The following is a 19690-nucleotide window of genomic DNA, read 5'->3' as shown; positions in this document are numbered from 1 at the left end:
CATCTAGGTTCATCCAGGTCTTTCCACTAGTGGAAGTAGTTCGAAGCCAAGGAAGAGGAGGTAATATATAAAGCAGGACAGGACAGGAACATAACACCACAGAGCGCGGCGGTTTTAGTAGCTCACAACATACTGCGTCGCATGGATTTATCTTCTGCGTGTCACTCGGTGACTGACAAGAAAAAATGAGTGATTACTCAGACATTTCAAGAGATTGATGCGCTTCGAGGATGTCAGAGCGCTCAAAACAAACGCACTTCTGGGTTTCTTTATTTAACATTTCGCCCGCGAACTGCTCATTGACAACTTTCGTAGGCTGCAGATAAAAAATTGGTGAAGTAACCCGCGGCGCACTGTTAGGAGGACATTAGAGCTTGTCACCGCATTACTTGTCTGCTGTCTGTGGGTACTTTCCGAGATGGAGCTGAAAAGCGCCTGTCGTATGCTTCTCTTCCCGATCCAAATGTTCTATCACATAGTCCGGGCCGGTTTGTTGTCGCTGTTGCCAAGCAGCAAGAAGGACTTAAGCAAGGAGGTGGTTTTGATAACTGGTGGAGGTCGAGGCATCGGGCGTCACCTGGCCAAGGAGTTTGCCAAGCAGGGAGCCAAAAAGGTAGAGTAATAAGATAAGTTGGTGCTTAGAGTTCGATTTGTTTTCAGAGAAATATATGTTGTTGTTTATTTGTGCAAGGTGGGGTTGGAAATGGTTTGTGCACAAAACATCTCCACTCATGGGTAGGCATTCACAGACACAACAGACCCTCTAATAACCTGCTATACGTTCTTGCCATTTAGTCGACTTTCTTCAGCTGGAAAATCAACCAGCATCTCCATTGCACACCATAGAGGTCATGCTGTTTTTAATGAAAGCCAGAATGGAGTTGTTTTCATGCATTGCATGAAGACTTGGGCTGTGTTTTATGAAGTGAATGCAAACAAAGATAAACCCCCCAAAAAATGCATTATTGAAGCAATTCCTGCTGAAAGGAGTATGCTTTGTAAGCATTTCCAATTTGTCTCTTTTGAGGTAATACTTGGTACAAATGTGGCATGCTGGGAGATCATGAGAAAAGCCTCAGAACAGTCCAAGAGCAAATTACAATTATTTCATATACCTGAATGTTATGTATTACAGTACATGTAGCAGCAATTTTTTGACATAATATTCTTCATTGCAAATATTAATAAGGCAATCTTAATCTATTCCATTCATGTCAGTGACCTGACTGAAAAGACTGCCGGGTATCAACTTTGTCAGGGTCATGTTTTTTGTGAATTCTTATTTTTCTTTGTAATTAACCCCATTTTCTCCATCTCAACCATACTTCCTCACCTCCCTCACTCTTAACAATGAGCTTAGTTTTGGACCTGCTCTGCTGACTCTGTAATACTATTAGTTCAGGCTAACAATCCACCAGTGATTTGTGTACTAATCTTGAAGACGAACATTACACAGCCAAGTGCTTGGACAATTGTTGTTGTCCTTTTAATTAAAACACTTTTTGATCACTTCAGATGGATGCCTTTATTACACATGGGGGTAAAATATTTAGTAATTTCAACCCACATTGAGCAGACTGATTGGAAGCTGATGTCTGTAATCATCTGTACATGTGTGACATGGGCACTGCTTCTCAGGTGCTCCTTTTATGATGCAACTTTACCAGCTTGAAAACATTGCTGAAAGTTCACTGAAACATTAACTGTTTCCCTGTATTTTTTGATGCCACATCCTAGGGGAATGAGCAAGAAGAAACCAGTTGATTTAAAAAGCATTACTTTGCAGCTGCGCAACAAAGGATGTCACCATGTTTTTCAGCACCTCATTGTTGACTATTCTCAAGGTGTGAGGGCTTTGAAAACAACACCTTTGGTAATGTGTATAACAATTGTTCTCTGGATAAAGAGATGCTAGAAGGAAATAGGAGGGTACTTATTGATACGACTGACCTCTGTGAACTTTGCGCTCACCCAGTTTAAGCCCCATTGTGACTGGAAGTCAAAATTCTCTGATTTGCTTTTGCTCAGACCTCTGTGTGATTGAGTCTAAGATTACTCTTGATGAAAAGATTTACCAAGATGAAGAGTGGCAGACTCAACTGGAAAACAATTTATTCTGTGCTGCAAGTATGGGAATCATTGCAAAGGGAAGCTCTGAAATAATAGAGCAGGACAAAATGTTTGCAAAGAAAGTATGTGGGACAAATGTTATGAAAGTCAAAGTAAATAATTGATACATTTAAAGAATACGTTTTTAAACCAATTTTGAAAAAAAAGGACCTGTCAACAACATAAATAAATCTTCACATGGAAGGTGAACCAAAGCAATTCACAGACAACAGGTTTGTGTGGTTATGCTTGTGTTGAGCTTGAGGCGGGAAGCACACCACTCCCAGATGGGTATTGCCCTGCAACTGACCTTGCTGTCTCTGCAGTAATTAGACAGCGGCAGGCGACTGCCTCCTGAACTCCTGCTGCCCCCTCTGTGTGCTGCCTCTCTGCAGGCTCATACAATGGGTGTGAAAAGAAGGTTTCATACCTACTCATACATTGAGACTTGGGAGATAAAGTATCACTGTAATTCAGCTGAAGCGACTCAGTACACAGAGAGTTGTGCCTCAGTCTGTATCGAGTGACATGCTCTATTTCTGTCAATAAATTCTTGTCCTGTGTGTTTTGATGGTTGATAAATCTGATAAATTAAAAAATGTTTTAACAGGAGAACATAGTTTTAAGTGCTGGGTTTTAATGAGAACTGTCAACTTTATTTGTCTGGCTCAAATCCTATTAAAAGCTTTCCATTTTTTATCAAGACCTGTCTTCCTTCAGTGATTACTTGAATGGGCTTGCAAATGAAGCAAACAAAAAAACCCAATCAAGCCAAAGCTGTTCTTAGAAGGAGTCAAAACCCTAATTGCCACCAGTTCTGATATGGAATTAAAGAACACATTGCAGACTGTAATTGATGGTGTCCCTAAACGTTATCTTTCAAAATTTCCTTTTTTAAACATATTCTACCACATTTACCATTAACCACAATATTATCAAAGAGAAGCATAATTTGATTGGCTCTGAAGATTTTCAATAGCTTTTTTGACAATACTATATTTTGTTCTATTCCAATTCAGTTTATTTATAGCAGTAATTCACAACAAATGTCATCTCAAGGTACTTTATGTAGGAAACAGTTCCAATTCAGATACAGAAATATATAATCAGATCAATCCAATCATATCGAAAGATTAAAATGCAGTTATATAGTTTCCAATTCAATCCTAGTTATAATACAGTGCCATCAATTTCAGCTTATAATGCCAGTTGGTAAAATGTTACTTACGGATTGCATTGAGTTTGCAGCAATCCATACTCCTGAGCAGGCATGTGGTGACAGTGAAAAGGAATAACTCCCTTCTATCACCAGCAGACCTCCAGTATACACAGCTGACACTGTAAATAAGAATCCAGTTTATGCAACATTCTCAAAAATACTTTCTTTAATATCATATTTCATAATCAGAAATCAAAGTCAATGTAAATTCCCTCATACAGACTTACTAAATGAGTGTTTACACATAAACAGTGGTGAAACAATGGCGATGGCAGGCTGAACCTTGGGTTAAGAGACGGCCGTGCTGTCTACACACTCCCTGACTTAAATATACAAGATCACTTTACAGTGGACTTTTTGCTCAAATATTATCCTCACGGTCATAGGCGACTAGCCAAAGACCACAATGGCATTTTCCACACTTCACACACGTCTTCAGAGTCGCTTGCCAGCTATGACAAGGTTCATCTGCCCAACAGGCTGTGTAATCTCATTGAGAATTTGTATTTGAGAAAAGAGGACGGCTGACCCTGTGATTTCATTACCTTTCCCTGACCCCAAAGACTGACAGATCTAATTGCCCAATCACTGGGTCCCCTTCCATCCCCATCCAACCCCATGTTCCCTGCTCAAATGACCAGCGTTCATTTAGTGTTCGGGTGGATGAAGAGACAGTTCATTCACAGCAACCTCTAAGCCTTTAATCTTGTACGAAGACTATTTGTTGAAGTAAAATGGCCACTTTGTTCTCTTAATGAAAAGAGCAACATGTCTTGTTGCCAATAAAGTTGCATAAAAGATGTCATGTTCAGTCAAAGACTGACTGTAACAAAGAATAGGTAAATCCCATTTTCACCCTTTCATATTCCACAGTACCCTAATTAGTCTGCTGTACTCACTTTCTCTGCAGAACCTTTCATTGTTTGTCCCTAACCTTTAAAAATTGTGCTGCTTACCAGGTGATCCTTTGGGGCAGAACAGAGAAGTGTTTAAAAGAGACAGCTGAAGAAATCTCCCTCTCTGGATCAGAGTGCTGTTACTTTGTATGTGATGTGGCCAATCGGGAAGAAGTGTACAAACAAGCCAAGGTGGTGAGAGAAAAGGTAAACTGTCCTGAGCATTATATAACTTGTTTTTTGTCTACAAACAGGGATAATTCCATCTAGTTTGAAATATCTTCTTCTTGCTTGTCAGCCTTTCAGTTCTTTTTTTTGATTATGGTCTCTTGTGGTTTTTCATCCAAGGTTGGAGATGTTACGATATTAGTGAACAATGCAGCTGTAGTGCATGGTAAAAGCCTGATGGACAGCGATGATGATGCGCTTCTAAAAACTCAACATATCAACACCTTGGGACAGTTCTGGGTAAGCATTTCACAAGTCAAAGCAGAGCCTGTTTGCCCTAAAGAATTAGGGGGATTCCTTCTGGTGGATTATCCTTATTTTTATGTTATGATTATGGCATGAAAGTGTATGCAGAAGTCATCCCAGACATGCTAGTCACGTCTGCTATTATGGCAGGTTAAGTGAGGAATTTCCAAATTGCCTCTCAGTCTCTGACACATCTGAGGGGTTTTGAAACACTTGGTATTTTTTTTCTGTATAAAGATCAAAGGACTTTGTTATAAGGAGACAGAAATGGAATTATCAGCTAAACGGAATGGGAAATATAACATGTGATGACACTGCGGACTTGTTTCTCAAGTCTGTTTATCATTTTATTCTGGCAAGTACATTTTAAATTCTATTTTCACATTGCTCCTCTGCATTTGTCTTTTTTTCCCTCTTTATCTCTTCTATGTTATTGTTTTAGACAACAAAAGCATTCCTCCCTCGAATGCTGGAACTACAACATGGCCATGTAGTGTGCATCAACTCCATCCTTTCCCAGTCCCCAATCCCAGGGGCTATTGATTATTGCACCTCTAAAGCCTCATCACTGGCCTTCATGGAGAGCCTGACACTCGGCCTGCTGTATTGTCCCGGAGTCAGCTGCACCACTGTGCTTCCTTTCCACACCAATACAGAGATGTTTCGGGGTATGAGAGTCAGGTAGGTAGACACTTTAAACTGAGAAGGTATATAATCAGTAAAAAAAAAAAACTAGTTCATAATTTTTGTAAGAATGCTCTATTAATCTCCAATTCTTGATTTATTTTGTTGTAGGTTTCCTCAGCTCTTTCCACCACTCAAACCTGAAATAGTAGCCCAGAAGACTGTTGATGCCGTCAGGACTGACAAGGCCTTTCTTTACTTGCCCTGGACAATGCATGCCCTTGTTATACTTAAAAGGTAAAAAGATGTCTTTAGATATTTTCTCTTTTTTTCATTTCATCTGTACTTTATAATTTTTTTCTCAAATAATGCCTTTTACCAACTATTCTGCCCCTTCCCTTCTGAACTCTCCAGCTTCATGCCGCAGGTTGCGCTTGAGGAAATCCACAGATTCTCTGGGAGTTATACCTGCATGAACACATTCAAAGGAAGGACATGAATCTGGATTGCACACAACTCAAAAGAGACTTTCAAAGCTTTGAGTTGAAATGAAGGGAATGTGGACCTTAAAGCATTCAAAAGTGGAATTCTTTTGAAATTGAAGATGAACACTTAGGGAGCATAAAAGGTGCTGTTTATAGCATGTAGAAGTGAGGATAAACTACATGAAACACCTGCCCCTGCGTAAATGTGGAAGCATGCATATATAATGCAGAAACCATGCATAATTCTGTACAATCTGTTATTTTGGAAAGGTTTTTGTGACAAATTTACTATTTTTACAATTCTTTTTTATCCTTTTTATTGGGTCTTAAGGTAATAAAGCAATTAAACTGAGTTTTGGAAATGCACTGTCTTATATGGTCACAAAGAAAATGGCAAAACAACAGGTATGCACACACTGTTATTTGTCTGGTGGTGACTCTCACAGTGTGATAGCAATTGAAATTATTCTGAGCACGAGGCTGTGTCAAAGATGTCAGCAACATAAAACGCGCTCTTGGGAGGTGAGTGGGGCATACTCTTGTTTTCTCTCAGCTTTCAGAGAACAGTGCAAGTTTATAAGGTAATGTAATTCTCAAAGAAAAATAATGAAACCCAAATCAGATCAATCTGGCCCTCCACATGTGGTTAAAATGGTTTTGTACAAAATTAAATTAATGTGGACAGGCTGTGAGAATGCTGAAGTTATTGCACCCAGCAGTGAGAAGGCTTTCATTACTCAACTAAAAAGATTTTTTTATTTATTTAAGGGGAAGATGATAACATATCAAATTCAATTTAACCAGTTTGGCTCGTACCCTGACGAGGTTAAGATGTCTGCAAATACAGCACATTTGTGTTTGCGGATCAAACAAACCCCCAGAGGCATACATTAAAGAAAAATGAAACAATGTGGGGCATATTTTGCTTTATTGCATATGAATCTGAACATGTTTAAATGCTTTAGTACAAAACATGGGGAAAGAAGAATATTATATTTGAGATTTGACATTACCAAAGATTTACGATTACCTTTTTAATCAAGGTGTTTTTCAACCCTGAAGAATAATATTGAAAAGTTATGAGAGTTAGGTTTGGTAGATGAATCAACACTCTTTGTCTAAATTAACATCGCAGCAGAAGTTAAACGCAGGGCCTGCGTGTGCTGTAAATCTGCATGAGTTTCGAATTAAACACTGCTTTGGCACACAAGTGCCTTACACCACGTTTGAATAAATGGCCAATGATTCTATCCTATGGGAGCTGTGAATTACATAGTCAGTACACAAGTTAACTCCAGTGAGTTAGATGAATACTTTGACATTTCGGTAAATATGCTGATTAACTTCCATGCCTAGGGGTTTAAGTGAATATCAATACTGCTCTCATGTTTGTCCTATAACTGAGAAGCTAATTAGCTCACTGTAAGATTGTGGGGGTGGGGTCCGTGCTAACTTGACATTTTCCAGAGGGAAAAAAGTGCCTACTGAAAGTGTATTGATTACTTTATCTAACTCTTAGCAAGATAGCATGATAGAAGCACATTGTATATTACTTCTGTCTAAATGATGCATTGGGGGCAAATAAGCATCTCAGGCACTTCATTCTCCCCATGCTTGCGGGAAGCCCTAGTGGCAATTTGTTTTATTCTCTGCTGTCTCAAGTCACTCATTCTAGCTGATTTGGCATTCATTGCAATGGCAATTTTAAACATAACCGCATAAAAGTAGTTGAGGTTGTTTATGATATACTTAACCTGAATGTCTTTTTTGCACTAGATTCAAAATTGAGTTAAGTTATTATTTTTAGCTATACCACCACCCAAAAGGGGAAGGTCATTTGAATTATGGAGCATAATAAAGTTATATGCTTTGCATTCTGTTTTACATTCAAATTAAAAGACAGTAAATCTGAACTTGTTAATATTTGATGAGATGAGCCAAAGTTCTGCTTCACTAAGGTTTATCACAAGGAAAACAGAAGATGTAGTAAGAGGAAGCTGTACCTTTCTGAATGATGTTAAACTCATGTCCATTTTAAACTGAACCTCCTTCAGATATCTGCAATCTTCATAATAAAACACAAACTATCAAAAAGTAAATACCATGAGGCATTATATTATGTGTGTTACATTTCTATCATATCACAATGAACTTCCATATTTCATGGTGGCATTTGTGTGTTCAGGGTGTTAGTATTTTGCCCCACACAAGGCCTTGCATGTAGGACAAAATGTTTTTTTATTATTTCCTCTGACCAGACCTGTGTCCCTTATATGGCTTGTGGTTTGTGGAAAACTGACGATAGGACCTCTTATGGCTTTATTTCAGCAGTTCAGCAATCTTGCCTCTCGTGAGGCCAGATTGATTGAGTGCATGAATAATAGTTGTCGTGTCAACGGGCTCCTCTAAATGAGCTGTGGATCTCTGCAGCTTCTTCAGAGTTACCTTAGATCTCTTGGCTACTTCTCTGATTAATTAATTTCTTACCTGGCCTGTCAGTCTAGGTGGTTGGCCATTACTTGCCTGGCTTGCAATTGTCCCAAACTCTTTCTACTTTTAGATGAAAGATTAAACATTGTCCTGTTTAGATGTTGAAGGCTTGGTACATTTATTTGATAACCTAATCCTGCTTTCAACTAATCCTTAACATTATCCATGACCTACCTGGTGTGTTCCTTGGTCTTCATCATGTTATTTGTTCACTGATGTATATAACAAACCTCCAAGGGCAGAACAACCGTTTTTATACTGAAATCCTACAAAGGTCTATCTTTCTTCTAAGTTGTTGACATCTGAAGGTAATGGTTGCACCAGGTTTGTATTTGTGGTTGTACCGTGACAACATGTGAAAAACATTATTTTGTAAGGTACTGTATATATTTAAAGATTTAAAGCTTTCACACATTAAATAATATACTAGAACAGTTTAGTTAAACTGGTGAGTTTTACATCATTATTGGTTACTATAAAGTTTTACTTATCTGGATTTTCCAATTTTGTTCCTCCTGACACTGTGATCACTTGTTTACATTAGAGCAAATACCAACATTCAGGGAAAATGCACCAGAGCACAGCTTTGGGTTTATTTATCAAACATGTTTGCTCCTTACTATATGGTTAACCATAAAGCAAATATTAAAAATGAAATAGATGATGCACATGCAGTATAACATGCAGATTCTTTGATTCTGAGATAAAAGCAGCTGACACTGAGGTTGAATGTATTTCTGATCTTTCTTTTGTTCTTTGCCCTCTGCAAAATAAACACACACAGAATACACATTACAGAGAATTACTTAAACTTCTAGTGAGAAAGAAAAAGGGAATGTGACCAAAGATACAATCACACAGATAGACACCCTACATCTGAGTTCTAGTCATGGAGTGTTTTAAATGGCAGGATAGTACTTGGCCTTTGGCTGACAGACAAGAGTGATAAACATTAATTTCAATCCCAGTGAACCATAAATACCCTCCTGTGTGCTCACGATAGGCCTGTGCATGGTGATCAGTAAGTGACCCACACGGGCTTGGATGAGAGGGGAACAGGGGAGAGAAGGCACTACTGAAAGTGAATCTGAGCCTCCTTCAAGGGGCCTGTTTCTCATTCTCTCCATGGGCTGTTGCGAAAGCAGTGGGAGAAGCAGCATGGAACTAGGTCGAGGAGGCATGTTGTGCACGTATGCTGGAAAAGGAGGACTAAAATGGCTGGAAATCTCCCGAGACAGGTTCAGCACAGGGTTAGCCAAAAAACAAAATAAATCAAAGTAGGGCTTGGGATGTCTTTTCCCTTTTGAAGGCTGTCTGCTTCAGTGTTACTGACCAAGTGCAGGTGGAAGCAGTAGGGCTGAGGATGGATGACAAGAGAGAACATATGTGACTAGTTGTCCTAGCTGTGACCACATTGCCAAGTGTCTATAAATTTTACTGTGGGATTGTACTCTAGACTTCAAAACTTTGCATTGTATTTGAATGAAAAGATTGAAGACAAGGTTGTAATCAGCACTGAAAGTGTTGATTACAAATAATGTAAAACCCAATTTTAATAAGTAATCAATAGTCCATAGTGTACTTTTGTTATTAAATTCAATACAATTCTCCTTTTCTGCACTTTAAAGCTACACACTTCCTTTTTTCCTTATATGCTGTCCAAGCATATGTAATCCCAGCACTGGGGCTTAGAGAGTCAGTCTGCAATGATCCATTAAATGTATTTTAGAATCCCAGATCTCAAGTCCATTTTACTTGCTCTGCAGTGATGCCGAACGCATGTGAAATCTCAGCCAGCGCCAGATTCTGTCATTATTCGCATCACATACACTTGGAAATTCAGTGACATTACTTTTCTTAGGAGACGTTTCCCTGTGACTCTGAAGCTGTGTCTCTGTTACATATAAATACATAGATTTCTCTTTTTTTCAATATTGCTTAAACATAGGAAATGTTCATTCTTTAAAATTTTTTTACACACTATGTGTCACATACCCTGCAGCAACATTCCTGAGAAAAATCCTTTTGCTTTGCTCTAACACTTTCAAGACAAGGGCTATCAGATATGTGAGCAGCAAATTGTTACCTGCAATAAACCCCATAAGGTCTTCACGCTATGTGGACACAGCCTTAAGTGGATACCTAAATGAGACTGTAGCAAGGGGCAACAAGGAGGTAGCAGAGTTTCAGTGAAGTAATATTTGTTATAAGACCTTTCTCTGAACAATGCCTTAGGCCTCTCTCCAGTTTGGTGTTGGGTTCATCCATCACTGAGTAGGTGCTATGATAAAAAGGCTCAGCCCTAACCCACAGCAAGGAGCCAGGCGTGACACCTCAGTTGACCTGTCAACTGTAAGAGTTATTATACACAGCAGTGTTAAAGGTTAAAGGGAGCAGCAAACACGGAGAGTGTCAGTCCTCCAAAACACATTGAAGGACTTCGTATGAATACACAAAATAAGCTGCAATCAATGAATGAATTATTAGTTGAGTGAAGTAATATGTTTAGAAGTACTTTTTGAGCTTTTTCACTTTTAACTGTAAATCCTCTTGGACCGATTAAAAAAATGCTTTTTTAAACTGGGCATAATAAGAGCATACAAAAACAGGCCAAAACCATCATGCCACAATTGCTGTAATTTTGTTAGGGTCTTTGACCTCATTGATGGCAAACCTAAACCTAAGCCTCAAATCTATTGCACCTCTCACAGGTTTCAGCTTCCAGTATTTGCCAGCGCTTAGCTCCATACATCCCATCCACACGATTTGCCTTGTTTAAAACTGCAATCTACTTTTTGTTAGGCAATTTGCATTTAAAAAAATAAATGGTCCATAGTTTCTGTTTTTACAACATATTTCAAGAGTAAAGAGGAAGAAAAGGCAGAGAAGTAGCATTTTAATTGCTTGTCTTCCTGGGTTCCTATAGAACATATGTAAATATGCCTGGGGGACGTGAACCTCTACTGTGAAACCACAAGTCTCTGTTTCACATGTGGTTTCCAGTGTTCTGCTTTTGAACACTGACAGTTAACCGGGAGAAAGTGGGAGGTAAGAGCTGAGGGACAAACAAAGCAAAGTAAGGCCTCCTTTTCACTGCAAGCAGAAGGCAAACACTCACTGCGAAGGGTGTGGGAGGGTGAAACACAGTTCACTTTGCACGGACGGGCTCAAGATATTTATAAAGCCCACCAGGCATCATGTCAGGAGAAGTCTTCTGATAAATGTTGTTCCCAGATGCAGTGCTTCAACCAGACTTATGTATTACAGTCCACCTTCTTCAGAAATTACACAGCATTTACATGTGTAAACTTTGTGGTCTGGTGTCCCAGCAGGCCGTTTTACAAAAGGTAAATCAGATGTGGGTCAGAGAGAGGGCACTATTTTCATCCTAATCTGAACATCGGAGCAGATCTGAAAAGCTTAGACAACCATTTTCTTACGGCTCTGCTTCTGTCAGCACACAGAAGACTAACTAAAATACATTGGTTTAGCTAATTTAGATTAAATAATAAGCATATTCTCTTCACTTCAACATAATATTTGAGGCATTTTTTTATCCTCTGAGCTAAGAAACCCTCAATCCATTACAGAGCAATATTACACAAAGACTTTCCTTCGCCTGCATGCAAGTCATGTGATCAGCGCTTGCGGGCTGTGTGAACTACACCTGAACTTAGCTAAATGGAAACAGACCAAACACATAGTGTGCGTCAGGATGAAAGCATCCCTCTGGAGGGCTGTAACCATGGGTTTGGAAAAAAGGATGTGCCTTTTGAAGCAGGACAAGGGAGCTGGAAAGCACTGTTTTCTTAGGGGTGGGTCAGCATGTTTGTATGCCTTAGTAAAAGAAAATCATATTTAAAGTTTAACTCAATTTTTTTTTTAAGATAAATATGGTGCCCTCATATTGCAGACTTTTATGTTTTTTCCCTTGTTCTTATCTTCTTATCTGTATTTAATGGAGACAAAAAAGTGGGGAGACAGAATTAATATAAAGTGAGTGAAATAAACAATGGTGCCCCCAATATAAAGTTTAAACCAGATAATTACGTAAACTGTTTAAAAAAAATTACTTTTATTTTCCCTCACTGTTTGACATTAAATAAGACTTAACTTTTTTCTGTTTCAAGTTAGTGAGCAATACCAAATGTATTTCTATTTGCAAAATGTCTGAAAAATAAACAAGGTAAGATTTGTCCTGAAATTCAGTAGTTCCTATACTGTTTACATACTGTAGTGTTCATAGTTTACATACATTTCCTCAATATTTGGTAGAAATGCCTTTTAACTGCAAAACGTGGATCAAACATTTTGAGTATCCCTCCACAAGCTTCTCAAATTAGTTTGCTGGTATTTGCCCCATTCTTCATGGCAGAACAGGTGGTGTACCTGAGTCAGGTTTGGGGACTGAGTCGAGAAGTCACACATTTTTCATAGGACTGGGATTAGAGCTTATTGTTAGTCACTCCAAAAACATTGACTTGTTTGCCCTAAGGAAACTTTGTTATTAAGTTGGCAAAATTATTATTTTGTCATTTGGAACAACCATTTATACCCATGCTTTAACTTCCTGAACACTATCTTGGGATGATGGTTCAATATTTCCACATAATGTCAACTGGTTATAATGCCATATTCAGTATTTGTGAAATGCACCAGTGCCTCCTGTAGCAACACACCCAAACGACATAATCCTGTCACCCTGGTACTTTACAGATGGGACGGTGATCTCAGGCTTGCAAGCTCACCCATCTTTCCTCCAAATGTAATGATGGACATTAGGCACAAAATACTTACAGTTTAGGCTCATGAGAACACAGGGCATGTCTCCAAAAATGAAGGCTTTGTCTTTGAGTGCTTTTAACCTGTAATCTGTTTTTTTATGTTGCTTTGGGGTGATGTCTTCTAGTAGCCTTTCTGTCCATGTCAGTACAGGACATGTTTCTTAGCAGCTTCAGACAGCATCTTCTTATGGTCTTTTGAAATGTTCAGGGGTTGAATTGCACATTTCACTCCAAAACACATTCAGGGGTGGACATTCCTATGGTGATTATACTTGCAAATTTGCATAACTGTTTGAAAAAATGAATGATCACCGCTTTAGGTATCTGGAAATTGTACCCAATAACGAACTTACATACCAATGACATTATAATCTCGGCTTTCCTAAATTGTGTACGGGCATAGTAATGTTAATTGTGCATACTTTTGAATTTAGAGAAAGTACTGAGAAATTATCTAAAAAAAATATCTATCTAATCATTTGGGCAGTTAGCAAAAATACATAATTTTGGTGCTCCTAACTGTCTCAAAACAGGAAAAGATTAGTCTGGTTTACTGTCAGACCAGAAAACAAAATGTTACTATATACACTTTTTAAAAAGTGTATATAATAAAGTTTTTACTGTATATATTTACACTTTAAAAACAAAAACTATTTACTCACAGTCTATGTAAAAAAAAAAAAACTCACTAAAGACCCAAAATAAGAAGTTGTTTTCCTGTACGTGGGTTGTTACCTAACCAAAGGATGGGTTTGTGTGTTTATAATGCACTTGTACATTTTCTAAGTGCTTTGAAAACCCAAGAGTCCAAGATAAAGTAAGAAAAATGAGAAGTGGAAAGGTAGGAAACAGGCAGATTGTATTTGTGCCTGTCACACAGAAGCCAAGAAGAGTAATTGCCTTCTCAACAGCTCAGGGGTTAAAGGTTAGCTGGGAATGTGGGGGGTGGTTGCACAGCCTGCTGTAATTAGCCTGCAATTGAACAAATAAGTCTTCCACCAGATCCCTGTGAGCATGTCAGGTTTGGACCACTGATGACCTTAAATGATAATATAATGGCCTTTTGGAGAGCCATCTTGCACAATAGCTGGTCTCAGAAAAAACTTGGCATACTTCAGGAAAAGAACCACTTTCCCTTGTTTGAACTAGTGTATGTGATATTTGTTTTATGTAAAAAGTTATCTAACTCACCCAGACAGTCACACAGTTGGAATCGATTAAATATTCTCTTGAACTATTCCATGAAGTGCCACTAATTTAGATGGGGGCATCTGGGGTTAATCTGGTTAAAAGCAGGATTTGTACAATGACTAATGCGCAACAATTAAAAAACTGCCCCCATGAGACATGTCTGGATTAGGTATATTCTGGAGTATTTTATCAGAATAAAGAAAACTGCATACCAACCTGTTTTCAATTATCCCAAAGCCTGAAGCACCAATTTTAAAGCTCTTTTCAATGCTTTTGTTGTACCATATAAGGAAAAAGAATAAGAAGAAACAAATGTCTCTTGCTTGATTAGACCAGGTTTTGTATAACAGGATGATTAGAACTACACTCCCGCTTTCCTGCCACTGCTCTGCTGCTGGGCTTGGATGAACCAGACTGGACTGAGATTTGACTGGGCTGAGGAATTCTCCACATCTGGCTTGTATCTACAGCTTACGGTCATTTGGACGCAGTCAATAGTTTCCAGTAGATTCACAAAGACTGAATTGTTCTGGGTTTGGGTCTTGTCTGCCTTGCTTTAAGAAGGCGTGGTACTCTGGCGCCTGACTGCCACAGCTGGGGCTGTCTATCAAATCTTCATGTGACACAAGACACTGTTATCCCCTGCGTGAGAAGTGGAAGACGGAATGGTTTGGTCACCACATTTCTGCAGAGGCTTTGATGAAATCTGAGAGTTTGAAATTTAGGTCTCAAACCCAGAAACCGTTGAATGAAAAACATACTGAAAAAAGTTTGTTTTCCACAGCTTTTAAGTGCATCAGTTGAGGCAAAGAAATCAATATGCAGAACTCTTTCAGGGACTACAAAGATGACAAACACTTGCCTCAGTCAACTAAACCACACTCTAGTGCCTCTCCTCCCCCACCAAGGTCCCACACTGCACTGCAAGTTTGACAATTGGGTTCAACACCAGGTCAAGCTCTTGGTTTGACAATGGGCCAACCAGTCTTCAATAGGAGTAAAGCAGACAGCTTTCCCACAAAGAGTTCAGTCACACAGAGGGGATTCTGGCTTCGTGGCCTCTCCTATTCCACACTAACTGGAATTAAAGAAAAATCTTTTTCAGTGTGTTACAACCTCACTGTTGCTGATTTTGCTTTTGCTGGTTATGGTCATGAAATGTTAAAATCTCAGCTACTTGCTTCTCTTTGATTAATATTTGGAAGTTGTCCTACCAAATCTTGCTTGTGCAGTGTATGAGCAGAGTGTGTGAAACTAGCAATATTTATACAATCCCTTTTAATGGGATTGCTAGATTTTTATTCAGGATTTATGTTCTGCAAGTGCATCTATTTATTGCTTTTTATTTTCATGTAAGTCCATGGACACTTCTTATAGCGCAATTTGTCCATGTTTTTGTGTGTATACTGGTGTATGGCAGGCGAGCGCCGACTGAGGGACATGGATCTTGCACACTGAGTGTGTGAACTCTGGCTGAACCCCTGGGTGTACTGTTTCAGGCACGCTCTGACAACCTCGCCCCAATGACCCGGCTCGCGACTGCACAGTTCACAGGGAGGTCTTCTACTCACACACTGCAACTCCCTCCTCCCACTACCACCCATTTTCCCTCCCGTTCTTCCCTCATCTCCTATCTGCTTCCCCTGCACCCTGCTTCACCTCTCTATTCTGCCCTCCCTCTTCTCTTAACTTTTTTCAACCTCCTTCTTCGTCATGTGTTTTTTTTTTCTACACAACCTCTCTTACTTTCCCTTCTTACAATTTCTTTTTCTATCACGCTGTTGTCAACAAGACAGAAACTGTCTGCTGGCATGTTGGAGAGTCAGTCCCTGCAGATCTGCCAAAGTAGACAAAATATCTTTAAATACTCAAGCACTTTAACATCTTTATCAGCTTGGGGAGCAAGTTTCTATTGTGGATAAGCTTTTCTTGACACACAGATAGCATAGTTCTAGGACAACATTATCAATCCTGACACAAACTTTTTTAAAAAGGAGGAAGCAAACGGTTTTTAGAAAAGCCCCCTAAGTGACATGCAGATTGTACAGTGTATAATGTTCAGAGAGCCATGTTGAACATTCACAACTTAAAAAGCTAAGACTCCAATTTCATACCAACGTTTTTGCAGTTTTACCTACTTTATGATTCTCTTCTCAGTGACATTTATTCAAACAAAAAAATCTATCTTCATTCCCAACAAAACACATGTCACAATTCAGATCTGAGCAAGATGTCACATCTAGTTTAGGTGCAGTCAAGTTAAAATAGGAAAAACTGTGGGATTTCCTAATCATTATGTAAGGTCACCAGGCTTAACTATTATCAGCACAAACCAAATGCAGTATATTTCTAAGTATTTCATGCATCTGAGAAGCAAGAGAACATGTTCACACATACAGTCCTATTTGGATTATTAGCATTATTAGCATTATTAGCATTGCTTGTCAAAATTGTGAGAAAGAGTTGGTGCACTATGATAGTGTTTTGTTTAACCTCAGTGCAAAATATGACCTATAGGAGTGAAATGCAGAGTATCTTATTCATCTCCAGCTTTCGATGTTTACTTTCTCTTATGTGGATTTACTATAATTGTCATTGTCACACTATGTTATAACTGATTTAATAGTTTGGCTAGGCTGTAGTCAGGCTTATGTATTTACCAGGCCACCTGATGGAAACATGTATTTCATAAATCTATTCCTGACAAATATTTCATGTTTATCAGGCTTTCTCTTGTGCTGTGTCACAGATCTTCAAGCCTCTGGCTGTTGATCACCCTAGCAGTCATGTTAATAACTGCCAGCCAACCTCTCCCTAACCCCTGGTACAAGCTTTACTCTTGACATCATGGGAGGGACCACTTATCCACTCAAAGGGCCCATGCTGTGCTGCCTATGCAAACTGCCTGATTAGTTGGCCACCCCTGACTTGCTGTTTGGTGTTTGATAGATTGTCCTTCATTTGTCTTTTGTCTTCTTTGAAACTTTGCATGTTTCCGCTTCATCTTCACAGACAGTACATCCACAGTTTTCTAGTTGTTTAGTCAGCTATTAATAAAACCAGTCAAATATGGCTGAATGAGCAAATACAGTTTTCATATGTTGTGTTTAGAGAAAAACAATCTTGTCTTGTTTTCTCTAATCTGATGTGACCATACAGTTTGGTTTTCAAATTGCGGGGCTGTGTCAATGTCCTGTTAGGGTAGTAACACAAGCCTGTCCAGAGACACTAAGGGATCAGAGCTTTAAAAACAAGTCTTCATCTAACTGTCAGAAAAATATTTTTTGGGAAAAGTGCCTCTTTTCACCCCCCATCCTCAGAATGACCTCTGTTTACCTAGGGCATGCCCCCGTCACCCACACACCCCGCAGAACTCCTGCTGGAAATGGGTTTGTGTTACAGGGCCCCTGGAGGGCTCGCAGCAAGTACTGGAGGCCGTCAAGAGCAGGCCCCTTTAGCCACGGACAGCTCCTCCGCTCTCGCAGAGTCAGCAAGGGAAAGACCTGAACTTGGAATGACCCCATCAAGCAAGTCCCTGATGGGTTCATCTACAGGCCACAGCTCCGGATTACCTCACCCCTAAATTTTCCTGCACTTCTATTTTTTTAAGCATGTTTTTCCAACCAGGTCGATACATTTTCCAGAGAAGTATCACTGCCTCTATCCTCCCCTCCTCCCTGCAGCCCCCTCAACACCCCTTTCTGCTTCTCTTCTCCCTTCCATTTCTACTAGCACCATCACCCTATCAGCCCTTTCCTTTGAAGAGCCATCTAGCTAACAACTTTTACTCCTCTCACAAACATCTCTGAAGTTTATTGTCCCTTCAGATGACTATTCTTTTTTACACCTACCTTTTTAATCCTTTACTAGTTTCTTTCTTTTTTATTTGGCATTATCTTGATAAATGTAATTTGGTATCATTGATTGAACTGTTTGAATGTATTCAAATTACAAAAAACATTAACCTCAACTTGATGGGAGATTAAATGCTGCCCCCATTCTACAGACGTAATTATGACTTTAATCACTATAGCATATTCATAAGAACTTTTGCAGTTTATTCTTAGGTGGTTTAAAAAACGCCCTAGACATCTGCTACAGCAGGAAGCACTTAATCATATCTTTGGTCGCAATATGACAGTAACTCCACAGAGTACCTTGCAAGTATTTTTGCCCCTTCTTCACATTTCTCAAGTCACAATAAAAACTTTTTATGTATTTAATGCTATACTAGTCAGTGAGTAATAAAGTAAACTTTTCACAGATAAATTCACAAAGAGCTTTACATAATGCAAATAAAATAAACACAAATATAGGCTTAATATAAAACAAAAACAGTAAGAACAGCTAATAAAACAATAACATTTAACTAAAAGCTTGTCTAAATAAAAGTGTTTTAAGCTGCTTTTCAGAGGAGTTAACAGAGTTGGCCACATGGAGAGACAGGGGCATGACATTCCACAGCCTGGGGGCTACTGCCTGAAAAGACATGTCACCCCTGTCACGGTGTGACATTTTGGTTTTTGTTTTATGGTCTCTTGTGGTTTATTTTGTCTAGATGTTTTTTTATTTTTTATTTTTGTATTCAGTCTTATTAGGTTCACCTGCTCCCTCTGTCTCCCTGCGTCCATGTCACACCTGTTCCCTGTTTCTTTGATTGTCTGTCCTTTGTTTCCCTCTCATGACTCCCAGTATATTAGTTGGTCTGTGTTCTTTGTTCCCTGCTGGTTCCTCCGTCACTATCCCTGGTTCTGTTTTCTCTACATTTTCCTGCAGAAAACTCTTGTAAGTTTTTGTCTGGATTCTTGTAGTACCTGCAGTTACTGGCTATGTGTTTGTAAATACCTCTGGAAATAAATTCTGAAGACTCTTACTAACGTGCTGCTCCCAAGCTCTTGTCTGCGCTTTGGTCCGATGTGAACACAGAACGTGACAGCCCCGAGTTTTGAACCAGGTCTTAGGGACCTTTAGGAGGTTCTAAGCAGAGGATTGAAGAGAACAATGTCAGGAAAGGATCAATATTTTGTGGATGTCATAATATAGTGAAGTTGTAGGTGGTTGACCTACACAAAGTCATACTTAGTTTTAAAGTGGACATGAAAGTCTACATGATGTACACGTTTACCTTGTACCTTGTAGGGTATTTTTGTAAAATAACTCTGAAAAGTGTTACATGCATTTCTATTCAGCCCCAATAATTTAGTACTCTGGGGTACCATATTGCACTGCATTACAATGTCTCCCAAGCCAAAGGGTACTCCATCCACAGAGGACAGAGAACATGGTGACCGGACTAAGGAGATCCTCCTTCCACTGCTCGATTATATTCTCAGTCCTGGTCTGATACCATACATATTACTATCTGCTCACCCAATACCTGACAGCTGCTTCGAGAGTCCCCAGAGACAACCAAGGCCT

At 39.2% G+C, this 19690-nt stretch overlaps 1 protein-coding gene across 1 annotated transcript; it reads left to right on the top strand.

The window, feature by feature from the left end:
* The first annotated feature begins 64 nt into the window (after nt 1-64).
* dhrs3b (dehydrogenase/reductase (SDR family) member 3b) lies at nt 65-6159 on the top strand. Its single transcript, XM_047347253.1, has 6 exons — nt 65-613; nt 4288-4431; nt 4573-4692; nt 5141-5379; nt 5494-5619; nt 5737-6159. Exons 1-6 carry the CDS (start codon nt 419-421, stop codon nt 5819-5821), a joined length of 909 nt encoding a protein of 302 aa, XP_047203209.1. The 5' UTR covers nt 65-418; the 3' UTR covers nt 5822-6159.
* Nucleotides 6160-19690: the final 13531 nt, after the last annotated feature.

Source organism: Girardinichthys multiradiatus, chromosome 20, assembly GCF_021462225.1.
Source record: "Girardinichthys multiradiatus isolate DD_20200921_A chromosome 20, DD_fGirMul_XY1, whole genome shotgun sequence".
NCBI lineage: Eukaryota > Metazoa > Chordata > Actinopteri > Cyprinodontiformes > Goodeidae > Girardinichthys > Girardinichthys multiradiatus.
The sequence above is the reverse complement of the archived record's forward strand: the minus strand, read 5'-3'. Positions and strand labels throughout refer to the sequence as shown.

Bases quoted from the DNA above. Each gene is read 5' to 3' on its own strand.
- dhrs3b (XM_047347253.1), top strand. From the start codon at position 419: ATGGAGCTGAAAAGCGCCTGTCGTATGCTTCTCTTCCCGATCCAAATG. The intron at 614-4,287 runs GTAGAGTAATAA...GCTGCTTACCAG, and splicing joins CCAAGCAGGGAGCCAAAAAG to GTGATCCTTTGGGGCAGAAC. The intron at 4,432-4,572 runs GTAAACTGTCCT...TTTTCATCCAAG, and splicing joins CCAAGGTGGTGAGAGAAAAG to GTTGGAGATGTTACGATATT.